This window comes from Dermacentor variabilis, chromosome 11, assembly GCF_050947875.1.
Source record: "Dermacentor variabilis isolate Ectoservices chromosome 11, ASM5094787v1, whole genome shotgun sequence".
Taxonomy (NCBI): domain Eukaryota; kingdom Metazoa; phylum Arthropoda; class Arachnida; order Ixodida; family Ixodidae; genus Dermacentor; species Dermacentor variabilis.
This window is the reverse complement of record NC_134578.1, coordinates 11,169,255-11,181,836: the sequence shown is the minus strand read 5'-3', so window position 1 is coordinate 11,181,836 and position 12,582 is coordinate 11,169,255. Positions and strand designations below refer to the sequence as shown.

Sequence of the window (12,582 nt, the reverse complement as noted above, 5' to 3'; positions counted from 1 at the left end):
TTTCTTTCTGCATCTTATTTCATTTGACCCACCAACTAATTTGATTGATTTCATTGGTCCCGTCTGGTTCAAATTACCACATAAGTCGACTGCATTTATAGAATTTCTGTTAAGCAGACATAACTTGAATACTCCTTGACTTCAACATTGCAAGTGTAAAATGTACCCTAAAATTAGTAATTCAACATTAGCATATTTTACATAATTAGAAGCATTAACATTGAAAGCTTTCTGCTGCTAATGTCTGACTAGCTACATAGCCCACAGGGGCCTCGATATGACAGGCTTGTTTTTTAAAGTGTGCATCCTGAACTATTTTTTGTCCAAGCGCTGCCGTATGCATGCACTCATGGATCCAGAAGGCAAAATTACAAGTCCCAAATGGCATTTGTTGTTATTTTATATTTTGAACCTTATTTTATTATAACCTTTGTTTATAACACTTATTTTGCAACTAGAGTGCGGTCTTGCACACAATGTTTCTTGCAAACATTCGTAATTCAAAGCTTGAATATTGTATAACTCTATTTGGTCCAATGGCCCAAATTCTGGGAAGGAGGGGGGAGGGTCACATGCACCTCTCCCCTTTCCCTTGCGGACGCCCATGTCATTAATGTCTGTACAGTTGAACCTTGTTACAATGAAATCACATGTAACACAAAAATGCCTTTATTATATCCAATATTCATTATAAGCATATATTTGCTACACGATGGCATAATGAAGAAACAGTTCAGATTTACTTAATTATATCTGGTTACTTGTTATATCTGCATTCATTATATGGACTTTCAACTGTATTTTATACCCGTTTTGATTGCAACCAAAAGAGTAAACAAAATTTTAAAAATTTTTCTACTTAGCCATTTTTTGCACTTCATATTCTCATAAAAGAAAGCATTAATTGTATGATTCACTCCTTGCATTCAATGAAAACACTGAGTAAGTAAGGATCGAATTTTTCGATCATGATTGGTTCCTTTGTACAAACTGCCAATTGCAGCTTAGAAACTGAATCCCAATTTCACTCGATTGCGATTGAAAGTGCACCATGTGATTGGGGCACTATTCATGTCTGTCACGAGTGGCGAATCACTGGGCTTGCCTGACGATGGTGCGGAGGAGTGCCGAGCGGGCTTCGTTGTGAAATGTGATGATGACGCTCGTTGGCGGCAGTTTCTCGCCTGGCTGCAAGCTGCCTTCTGGTATGCACTTAGGGTGCCGTGTGTCTGGGACGGCCCGGTTGCTGGGCAGAGCATCGCTCGCCTCTTGGTTGAACTTGTGCCGCTCGTACGGGTCTGCTCCCGGCTTGATCCGTGCCACGGCTACATAGCCCTTCTCGTCAAAGTAGCGCCACGACAGCTGTCTGCTAGAGTTCGGCAGCTGGGAAGAGGACTGTCGGAGGGCCGCTGACACAGACGGCTTCAGACGTAGTGCCTCATTGCTGTCTTCAGACTGCATGTTGCAAATGAGCACCTGCCACCATTAGGCACATGTGCATGTGTAACATCTTTCAATTAGCGATAATAACTTAAAAAAAGAAAAAAATGAGGGACTTTTACTTTTTAACACTTTAACCCCCAAGTTCTTTCCCAGAAAAGTATACGGAATTCCCGAAATTTTTCTACTTTGCCATTTTTTCTTGCACTTAATGTTCTCGTTAAAAAAACATTTATTGTATGATTTGTTCCATGCATTCAATGGAAACACTGAGTAAGTTATCAGCAAGGAGTTTTTCCTAAGCAAGGAGTTTTTCTCTGAGCACACAGAAGTCAGCAAAAATATTCTCAACTTATGACAGGGAAGCAAAAGTAAACTACAATATGATATGCATGAGTGGCCAAAGTTAACAGCTATCAGTGGAATAAGCCATCATGCATTTTTCGCTACCGCAGATCAAAGATAAATGCACCATGACCAAGTAGGATAAGCCCTTGGCGATATCAATACAAGATTGCAGATTGACTACAGCTCAGTCTTGGGGGCTTGGGTGTTATCTTTTTCAGTCGATTACCAAGAAAGAATCTGTTTTCTAGATGCCTTCCTAGATTTTGGGATTCTTGGGGTTATTTTGCTGATAAGAACAACTGACAATGAGCACTTCTCAGTTGCCAGACCTAGTAGCAAAGTTTTCCATAAAGAAGTCGCTAAAGCTTGTTCAAACAAAATGTTCACTAAATGACTTTATTGCTTCACTTTAAAAATTATTGCTCACATAATCTTAATTTCAATTCGCAGCATTTCCGTGAGCAGCCTTTCCACGTAAATACATAGGAAGAATGTAACTTGAATGCAGGCATGGCTACATGGAATGCACAGAAGCAACACAGTTATATGTTATACTTGTGTAAAGTATAATCTAGCAGGTAATTTTCAAGGACATCATGAAGCACATTATAAAGCTGAGTCAACAAGGCGCTTAAAATCGTCCCGATGACTGACTGAGGATATCTTCTTGAAACAGGTGTGTGTAGGACCTTTGCCAATTATAATTTTGAATTGGTTTTGCTCTTTTTATAGCATACATCCAGCCTGAGCGTCCAGGTACCACATGCTCGGACACACCTACTTAACACCACCCTTGCTAACGTTGTACAGATGTTTCATAGTAACGACAAAACAGCCACGGACTAACTGCTTTTGATTGGCGATATAGTCAAGAACTGGTAACCGTTCTCTGCAGCTTACTGCCATAATGGCAATCATTATGTGACAGTATAATTACAGTATCCTAAAGCTTTTCTGATATTTCTTAGAGCGATTGAAGCCTGCCTACAAGATATGGACTTGTAGACTAGGGATGGTCGATTAATGTTTTATTTGATCAATGATTAATAGTTTATCATTTTAGCCTTTAATCGATTAACTGCTTTTGGTGCAGGGTTTTTCATCAATTAACTGATTAATCAAAAGTTTTGCGTGCTGCTTTAAGAAGATTGAAACAAAGTAATATAATTTTGTAGGACCCTATCTTTTAGCTTTGAGAGGTGGAAACAAGTTAGGAATAAAGGTGTATAAAGTTTGACAAAGAGTAATCTTTAATTTGTTAAGGACTAAATAGAGTTGGCACTAGTGGCCTTTGAAAAGGTTAAAAAACATATGTTATAAAATGTCAGTTAGAGCAGACAAGATGCATGGCACTAGTGAATTCCTATACAGTACAGTTAAACAAGAAATATGAAAAATGGCAAAAGTTAAAGCCCAAATAAAATATGCAAGAAATTGCAATATGCACAGGGGAAACGAAAATTACTGGTTTAGGATTTTAAGCTGCATGCTCTTTTCTACAGAGTGAAGGAATGGCCATTGGTTGGGATGTTTGGGTGAAACCGACACCTTCCTTGAATGGTCATGCAACCAGCATGCGAAAATATACGCTCGAGAACATGCTCCAAACCGGTGCGAATACTGTGCCATGTCTTTAGTGAACTAGGAGTGACACAACAATCAACGACTGGGTTGCTATAGTACGCCCTGAATTGCGAGGGCATTTGACGTCTCCAGCTTTGGGCAGCGTGGTAGTGCATACGATGCCAGGGGAAGAGAGGGGAAGCGCTCGGCATGGCGTCACCCGGGACTTGGAAAAACGGTCGACAGTCACTCTACCACAGCCGTAAAGTCACTGCTCATGCGCTGCCATTCTAGTACGATTTCACAATTTTCACGCTACTCCTGTCAAACTCTCGAAAACGATTAATCGAACATGTCTAATTAAGTCTATTAAATGAAAGATGCACATCGATGATTAATCGTATTGTGGGACACTTTTAATCGACTAATCATTCATCAATATTGCCAACCCTATTATAGACTGCTAGTATAGTTTCAGCATAACTCTGCCATTTGATGGTCACATATATTCAAAAGGTAGCTTTTCAGGAAGAAACAAAATCCAGCTAAGAGCAAAAATGCAGTAAATTATGTACGTCTGAGCCAAAAATAAACTGTTTTTCTTCCCGTGCTTCGAACGTACGCTAAATATAAAGCTGCATACATATCTGATCTAGACTCTAAGAGTAAAAAGCAGGAGTCATTTTAACTTCCAACTTTCAGAAACCTTGAAATTGGTGGACTTCTCGTGGTCAGATATTGAGGCATGTGATTCACACAATGGCAGAAAGTGGGATTCCAAGTGGCTTCCCCAAAACTTCACACAATTGTGTTTTAACATTTACTATTGATCACCGTTTGCTTGGAACGCTTCTGCAATACAATAAGAGCACTCACTCATATTTCACAAGGTTCAGAAGTACATATAGTACATGGCCTGCAATGTCACGCGATGATTTTTTCTCTTCCCGATCACTTATTGATGACCGCAGCGACAGCTGTTCAACCGTTTGAATTACATAATACATAGAAGCAGCCAATTAGGTACATGCCGCATGCACATGTGCACACTTCCATGTTAACCCGTATCTATAGGCGATTATATAGTGACGATAGCCTTACCAGATGTTTAGATCAGCGACAAAATTGACGTCATCGATCTTTTTGAAAGGTGTACGGGGTATAATGAGTCATTCAAAATCGAGTATATACGTAGTGTAACGTGCGCTGCCCCGCCGTCCGTTCGCCCGAATGTCTTGTTCAGTTTAGTAATTTGCGCTGTTGCGTATTAATAACCAGCTCGACAAGGGAAACACGCTGTCGTTACAATAAGCTGCTATGTACACAGTTAAATGCGTATGGGTATCATATAGTACATGCACACACACAACACAGCACGTACCCCGCTGCGACGGCCGCTCCAAAACAGGTAATAACCTACACCACCGACCCAAGTGACTGCAAGCAGTAAAATCCATTTCAACTTCCGTTTTGGCATCGCGCACTTTCACAAGTCGCACGCCGTCGACAAAGGACCATCAACAGTCATCGGCGTGGGGTCATGAGCTTTCTGCAAGTACGGCACGATGTCAACATGAGACCTCCAACATCGTCAGTCAACTGTTGTTCCGTTGCTTTTCACTCGGCGGAAGTCTCGGGAACATGATCGGCACTTGTTCAACGTACCTCTACGTGCCGGAACGGTAGTTTAGCTCTCGACTGCCGTCATGCGCGCTTTAGCGAGCATGTTACACTCCGACCAGCAGAGACGGCACCTTTCGGGCGACTGCACCTTCACAAGAGCTGTGAAGGTGCACATTATACGCCTACACGACTCAGCCGAGGTCGAAAACACACGAATACGTTGCTGTCGGGCTGCTACTTCATGTTTTACAGTTGGTTCCCAGGCCTTTTGTTTGCGCGTTCAACGGCGAGGCGAACTTCGAAGCTTCATCAGCACCAGTCACCGCATCGTTTTCTAGCAGACAGCTCTTCGTAACACTCCGCGTATTCGCCTCCCTCGACCTATGCCTGACCCGGATTAACGTGACGTATAATGCGCTTCCGCTTCACAGGGATAAAGATGAAACGGCCTATCAACCAAAACTGCGCATAAATTGGACGTATTACCTTGCATTTACTCTAACTATACTGGTCAACCTTACGTTTTAGCGCTCAAACGATTCTAAAGAAAAAAAATGTCCCCCTTTTTTTAGCGCGCACTCGTGTATCGAGCAGGAGTACACGGGTCGTATTTAAATGGTCTGATGAAGGCATTCGCTCTTCCTGGTAGCGTTTAGCTCTCTGCTATAGAATTGTGATAAGGTCGTAGATAAGATGAGTTTCGTAACTTGACAGCACCGTTTCACTCTCTTAACACAGGTTCTTACAGTCTGCAAAAGGAGACCTTGGCCTGGTTAGTCGAACTACGTGACTGCCTTCGGGCATTTTGGCGTCTGCGTACAGAGCTTTCTGACGGTGCCGGTGTCGCGCACATGCGACATTGAATTGAAGCATCGAGTACCGTGTAGTGAAAGCAACAGGTATATGAGCTGTATAAGAAACTTGGCATACCTCTTCTCAATTCGGAAAGCGCAACGAACCGGTTGTCTTTATCAGCGGATGGAATGAATGAATCACAAGTACCATGCGCTAAACGTGCTGCACTGTTTCGGCGCGAATGAAAGGCGCATACAAGCGCGCGAAATTTTGTTTGAAGTTGCCATAACGTTTTACTATCAGCTTTTCATATTGGATAACCCATGACTTCAACAGTGGACGTGTGGTTTATGATTTTCCATTTTGCAGAAAGTGAACACATTGAAGGATGGCGTCCAAGCGGACGCTCAAAGGAACAACGCCAGGGAAGAAGCCAGAGGAAAAGAGGTACAGCCAGTTTCCAAGAGACTCTGTCAGCTTGTTCGCTGAGTCCAATGGAATAACCGGTGTATCTGATCAAGCCCTCAGCCTGCTCACGGAAGATGTCAATTACAAGCTTCGTGAGCTAGCCCAGGTAAGCTAGGGGTGTCATTTGCATTGCGGCGGCATTTGAACCAAGTGTTTACTTCGTTAGCGCAGTGATTTTCAACCATGAACCATTGACACAGCTGTCTTTGTCTGCTATGTTGTCCTCCATGCAGTGTTGTGCTGCCTACAATTTGTTCTCCAACCGTATAATTTTGGCATGAACAGTATTTTTGCTGGGTGCTTTCCTGATCACTTTAGTCATGAGGTGGCACATTTGTCATAATAGCATGCTCCAAGATTCTAGGTAAGGAACCGGTGATTACGTTGCACTTTTTTGCTAAACCAACCAATGACGTGGGCTATTTAGTGACCTCTGTTTCTGGAAACTTGAAGCACTGCATCGCATTGTGTGCTACTTTTTGAATTAATATTATCTTTTGACGGTCTTACATAAGTGGCAGTGACTGGTCTTTTCTTACTTCCTGTCATCGCAAAAGGTAGCTCAAGTTAGTTCAAACTTAATTGTAGGGATTGCAGGTATTTGTATCATTAGAAGTTGCCATTGTCAGAAAATGAATAAAGTACTATCCAGAACAACATTATGAGTTGCAAACAGGAGTACTCCACATAATTTTATGTTATGTACAAGAGTAAGGGACTGGCCAGCACTTGGTTCAATGGTGGGGAAAAGGGAGAGGATCGTGGCGCCATCTCACAGTGGCTTACTTTGACTATTTCTGCCTCGTGGATCTTCTCATCAGCTATTTTGGGTGCATTTCCCTGCACTTGGGAAGCTGGAAAGCCAGAATTAACCAGAAGCCCTTTCTGAATTGAGCTTCAGAATGCCTCTCAAACGTAGTGGGACGACCGAAATTTCAAGATTTGTATGAATAGACTAAACGTGAATTATTCAAGTTTGAATTATCATGAGTTGGTCTGTGTTTGCAGTTAGTTCCTAAACTAAGAAGCCATTATGCTGACATTGTTATCCCCTTTGGGTGCACTGTGCATAGTAGCGCACACGAACATAGTGAACCAAAAGCAATAGCACTGATGAACATATGATATTTAAGATGTGTGTTGTACATATTAAAACACTTCTGATTAGACGTGTGCTGAAAGTTTGCAAGATATGTGCAATGTCTTTTAGTAATTCTAATTTTAAGGTAGATGGATAGATGTTTGCTGTCAGCGTCAGTATGTCGTCAGTAGAGAATTCACTTTTTTTATTATTTTTTGCAATGTTTTACATTGCACATATTTTTCAAGTGACCAGATAAGTGTTTTAAAAGTATGCTAAACATGAAATAGCTGATGTTCTCAAATCTGATGTTTCCTGTGGAAAGTTTTTGCATAGAGTCCAAATTCCGTAAACCCAACAGAACTCGCTGAAGAATTAAAAATGTTTTGTTCTTTCGGCAGCTGCATGCCTTTCATGATCCTGCAGATGCAAGAATGCAATGAAACTATTCAATGGTCAGAATCGGTGCCTAAAGGAGTTATACTGAAACCTAAAGCATTGTATTCATCTGGGCAGCCTCCTGAGTACTTTTGTTGCAATCACATGGAAGACGTTGGAAGTTATGTATAATTAACGTAATAGTTCTGTGGAAACCCGCAAGGTGGAGAGAGGTATTAATTCATATGTACTTGCACTGTGTCATTGAGCAAGGAATACTTGGTTCTCAGGGTTCCCGGCAGAATGGCTGCGTCAGGTTTCAGTTGAACAAACTTGCTCTAGTAGATTCTCAGTTTGGCAAAATGTTGGTCCGAACAACTAGAATAACCCTTCTGTTCTTAAGCGTGAAACATTGCACTTCTGCGTTAGAGCTATCTGAGATGTTTCTTGTTTGTTCAACTGCAGAACTGTGGCCAATTCATGCGGCATGCTAAAAGGCGCAAGCTGACTTGCAGTGATATTGAGCGTGCACTACGTTGGAGTGATTCACAGGTAACCAATCCCCTAAGCTATGCTGATGTAGTGTTTTCTGACATTAGTTGTTCGCATGTGTTACTGGAGTAGGTTTTATTTATCCATCTTACTTCACTCATTGAATGATACCTCAGGCCTGTGGGGGTACAAACAGACAAGCAAGTGCACATTTGTTTGACAGACATCACACACTCTTCCATAAGACTTCAGTCACGTAGTGCTCTGAAAAAAAAAAAAAAAGGCCAAAGTATTTGCGCCACTCTAAGTTAAAGCTCTTTCATTCATAATTCTTTTGTTGTAGATACTGTTTACACATGATACATAATCTATGCAAACAAGTTTGTTGATCTGATTATTATGGTTTTTAATTGGCCACTACCTCCTTAAAACATTGCTTTCATTTCTTGTGTTTAAGATATTTATTAATGTCATTGTTTGTTCCTGTGATCCATATTTGGTCAGACCGTAGCCTGCATTTTCCTAATTCTTCCATACATCATCCTTTAGGAAACTAGTTTTTGTATGGGAAAGTTCCACAGTGTAGGACTTTCCGAAATCCCAACCCACACAATTTTTTATACACTTTTGAGGGTAAACAGTGCATAAAACAATGATGGCAGAGAAAAGAGAACACACAGCAAGGCATGCTTCTCCTCTTTTTTCTTGTTTTCACCTGTCTTGCTTTTGAGCTTTCTTTTTTTTTTTCATATTGCTGCCAATTTGACATAAAATGACTTCACTCCACACAGCCATCTTATGGATGCAGCGGAGACGATCCGCTTCCATTTCGGCATGTCCGAGAGGCTGATGTGTTTTGCACTGATGACAGCATGGTGGACCTGGCGGATGAATTGGACTCACCCCTTCAGCTTGACCTGCCACCAGAACCAAGTGTCCATGGTTTGAGCTGCTTTATACGTTCTACTCTTCTGTGTCCATGTGTTTGCACAGCATTTACATAGAAGCTGTCAGCGCAGATAGATATGGCAGGAAATTTCCACACAAAATGTTGAACACTCTGTCCATTCAAAACGTCATCTGAAATTCATTCCTAGAGAGTCGAAAACTGGAATCAGAACCAGTAATTAGAAGTGAGGGGTGGCTGCAAGGCAATGGATGGACCAAAGTGATGACATTAATGGCGTCGCAAGGTATATAAAACATGGTATATGGGAAAATGCCAAATATTCTCGTAGCCTGATCACTCAGCCTGGTATTCATATTTGCCGTAAGTACTAGTACAGCCAAGTGCAAAATTTAAGGACCACAGCTCTTAGAAAATGCTGAATATTTCCGCAGCCTGCTATGCTGATTTCCACTCCTTTCTAATGCATGTGAACACCATAGTGGGGTGTTACTTGCTGTGGTCACAAACTTGAAACTTGTACTTGAGAGTTTAATGTTTCCTTAGATTCCTCAGTCTGTAAACACTTGCTTCCATGCAAACTTACATGACGTATATCCAAAGAGCATGTGTCTTTATGGTTTTACTAAGGCTTTGGGAATTGGCTGTTGGGAAATTAAACTTCTCGCCCCGTAACCTTTTGATGCCCACTGCACGGGCAATGTTGCTAGAACGTGGGTTCTAATCCTGCAAGGTCACACAAGTTTGCCAGTGTTTTTGATTACATATTTTGTGAGGCTTGTTTAATTCATGGAGCTGTTTTCCTATTGGCCAGGACGCTGGTTGGTGGTGGAAGGCGTGTCACTTGAACCGGACCCCGACAAGCCTGCGCCTGCAGTCCAAGAAATGGACGGCAGCAAAGGTGTGCACACAGACGTCAATGCCAGCCACATGCAGTACTATGAGGAGATCACCAAGGCCCTGCTAGGCAGCGACAAGCAGCTTGTAGATGTGAGTGGCACAGCTGTCTTCTGAGCAGAGGGAGTGAGCCTGTTGTCTGCGTTCCTCTATGATTAGAGAGTCCTAGCATGTCCACAAATGTTAATACATATGCAAAATGTTGGGCTGCTGGAGAAGTGTCCAGCAGCAACAATGCTGGTAGTGACAGCTGGTGATGCAGGGTCTAACCAGAGAGCATGCAAAACTAATACTGCAGTGGCTTACATATCATAACCGCTGGTGTAAAACGTTGGTAGTGGGATAATTGTTAACATGCCATACTGTTACGATTTTCCTTCAATAATAGTACAGCGGCACAAAAAGTTTAAAATGCATTGTAGTCGGACAAATAATCACAAGATATTGCCACCAGCTTTGCTACTGTCGTTCACGAATCCAGTAATCCATAAGTGGTAAGAAGTTTGCAGACAAGCTAGAACTATATGGTTACGCTAGGCTATGTGCCCTTGAATATGTGTGCCCAATGGCACCCATGCATGTATTTCTGCAAGATTGCCGCGCAACTGGCTGTTCAAGGCACTTTATGTGTATTCGTGAGCTTCTTTCATGCTTGGAAAAACACTTTTATGTAGCACATAGTGAGCATCAAAAAGCTGTTTTGGGAGTTTTTTATGTTCTACAATTTTCTCATTGACACTTTTCATCTAATTATGATATTTGAGAAGTTGATTAATTAATTCTAACAAATTCAAACAATTCTGGTGAGCTTACAGTAAACTTCTTATAGTGTACAGAAGGAAAAAAGCAGCAGAGGCTTCGGCAGAACACTGCTCACGACAGTTTTAGCCCACAGATGCGCACTTGCTGTAGTATTATACTCCTAGTGTTGCTCTTTGTCTTCATCCGAGGAGTTGCTGACCTCAGTCATCATCACGCTTGTCTAGGCTTCCTGAAAAGGTGTACACCTCAGTGTCTGAACCATCATTGTCTGAAGAAGGTGATGACGAAGAAATGCCTCTTTTTCCAGAATACAGGCTGCAGACACACGCAACACCTCCACTGGATACCATTTTGAAAACGCTGGTTGAAAACGTAAAAAATGCACTGCAGTGATAAAAAAAGAATGAAATTTCCGGTCATGCATTGCCATCTGTCATCCAAAACCCTAATTGAAACACGGATGAGCGCCTCTGGTCCGAAACACTCCAGCGGTGAACAAATTCAGGAAGGACGAGCTGCACCCGTCCTAAACGCTTTGGGTGCACGAGGAGTTAGACGAGCAGGGCTTGTCGAAAATGGCTGAAAGGTTAACCTCTTGCTGGGCCATCAGCTAGGCTAACGTTTTAGCTTCTCATCAAAATCAACATCTTTGTCTCTCCACACAAGAAACAAATATCGGAACTCTGTCACCTGTACCTAATGGTAGGTAAAGCATATAAATATGTTATACATATTAGTGCTTTACAGCTTATGCTTATACTGTTTATGCAGGTTTTGCATAAGCAAATTGGTGGTATATATTAGAACAGTGTGTAATGTACACTATGGAAAGCATAACTGATCCTATTTACCCTGTTCACAATATCATGATATCTGGTTTCATTGTGGCATTAGAGTTGTATTCTTGCTGCTTCGTTTTTCTTTTTAATTTCTAATCTTACTTTCCAATTCCCATCGAAGAAAAATTTAAGAATTGAAATCCTAAATCGAAAAGCCATTTGCCTCGCAAAAATCTGTTCAGAGGGTGCTAGGTAACGCTGTTTCTCCATTCCCATGTATTGACGAGAGGTGCTCCTGAGGTACTGCTTTCTGCGACTTTTATGTTCTCGTAACAGGTTGCCTTGGAGGATCTGGCCAGCAACCCTTGCCTGAGTCCTCTGCTGCCATATTTGGTGCACTTTGTCTCTCTTGGGGTGAGTGCGAGAAGTCATCAGCACCTGCTGTGTCCATTTTTGTTTTCATTGCAAGCACTTTTGTTCACTGCTGTGCGATTCCCAGCAGTGTAGTCAGCCCCGTGCTGTCCCACAAACTCCTTGTTGCCCATTCTTTGCTTAAAGCTAAAAAGGAAAACAACTTATTATACTGTAGCTTTCAGTTCTCAAAACTACACAAGAAGAAATATGCAGAAGTAAAAGTCCTGCACCATTGCTACAAATCCTTGATGTTTCTCACATTTTACTAAGAGGCATTTTGACAAAAATCGAAGAAGAAACTCAAATCAAATCTTTATTTACATCGCCAGGATGCTTGGGGGTGCAGACAAAAACCTTTATACAAGCTTGACTAGGGGTCTGTGGCCCCCAAAACAAATACAAAAACTCGAGCAACAATGATGGTTTCAAGATGGCATATAGGAAGCAAGCTACCACACAATGGACAACAATTTTGGAGAATTTCGTGCATGGGAGGCTTTTGTACCATGCCTTCCATTGAGAAGGAAACAAAGTGCTGTGCCAAATGTTTACACTGCGACCAAAAGTTGCATACGCAGTTTCGCGGCACTGTGCCGCTTCCAAGTGTGTACCACTCAAGTCGCATGATGTGAAGC

The 12,582-nt window shown here is 41.8% G+C and overlaps 2 protein-coding genes across 4 annotated transcripts in view; one reads left to right on the top strand and one right to left on the bottom strand.

The window, feature by feature from the left end:
• LOC142563657 (polypeptide N-acetylgalactosaminyltransferase 2-like) overlaps window positions 1–5,300 on the bottom strand; it is a 29,722-nt gene extending 24,422 nt beyond the window's left edge. Inside the window, exons 1-2 of the mRNA XM_075674244.1 lie at window positions 4,733–5,300; window positions 1,106–1,455 (exon numbers count right to left, since the gene is read on the bottom strand). Of these exons, the coding sequence (XP_075530359.1) occupies window positions 1,106–1,455; window positions 4,733–4,828 (446 nt within the window). The 5' untranslated portion in view covers window positions 4,829–5,300. The remainder of the gene's footprint in view (window positions 1–1,105; window positions 1,456–4,732) is intronic.
• Window positions 5,301–5,587: 287 nt separating this feature from the next.
• The window catches only part of LOC142563656 (TAF6-like RNA polymerase II p300/CBP-associated factor-associated factor 65 kDa subunit 6L), a 32,595-nt gene continuing 25,600 nt past the window's right edge, over window positions 5,588–12,582 (top strand). Inside the window, exons 1-6 of one of the 3 annotated variants that reach the window (XM_075674243.1) lie at window positions 5,588–5,746; window positions 6,139–6,343; window positions 8,162–8,248; window positions 8,980–9,130; window positions 9,910–10,085; window positions 11,870–11,947. In XM_075674243.1, coding sequence (XP_075530358.1) covers window positions 6,158–6,343; window positions 8,162–8,248; window positions 8,980–9,130; window positions 9,910–10,085; window positions 11,870–11,947 — 678 coding nt within the window. In that variant the 5' untranslated portion in view covers window positions 5,588–5,746; window positions 6,139–6,157. The other 2 variants (XM_075674241.1, XM_075674242.1) reach the window with 2 other exon arrangements.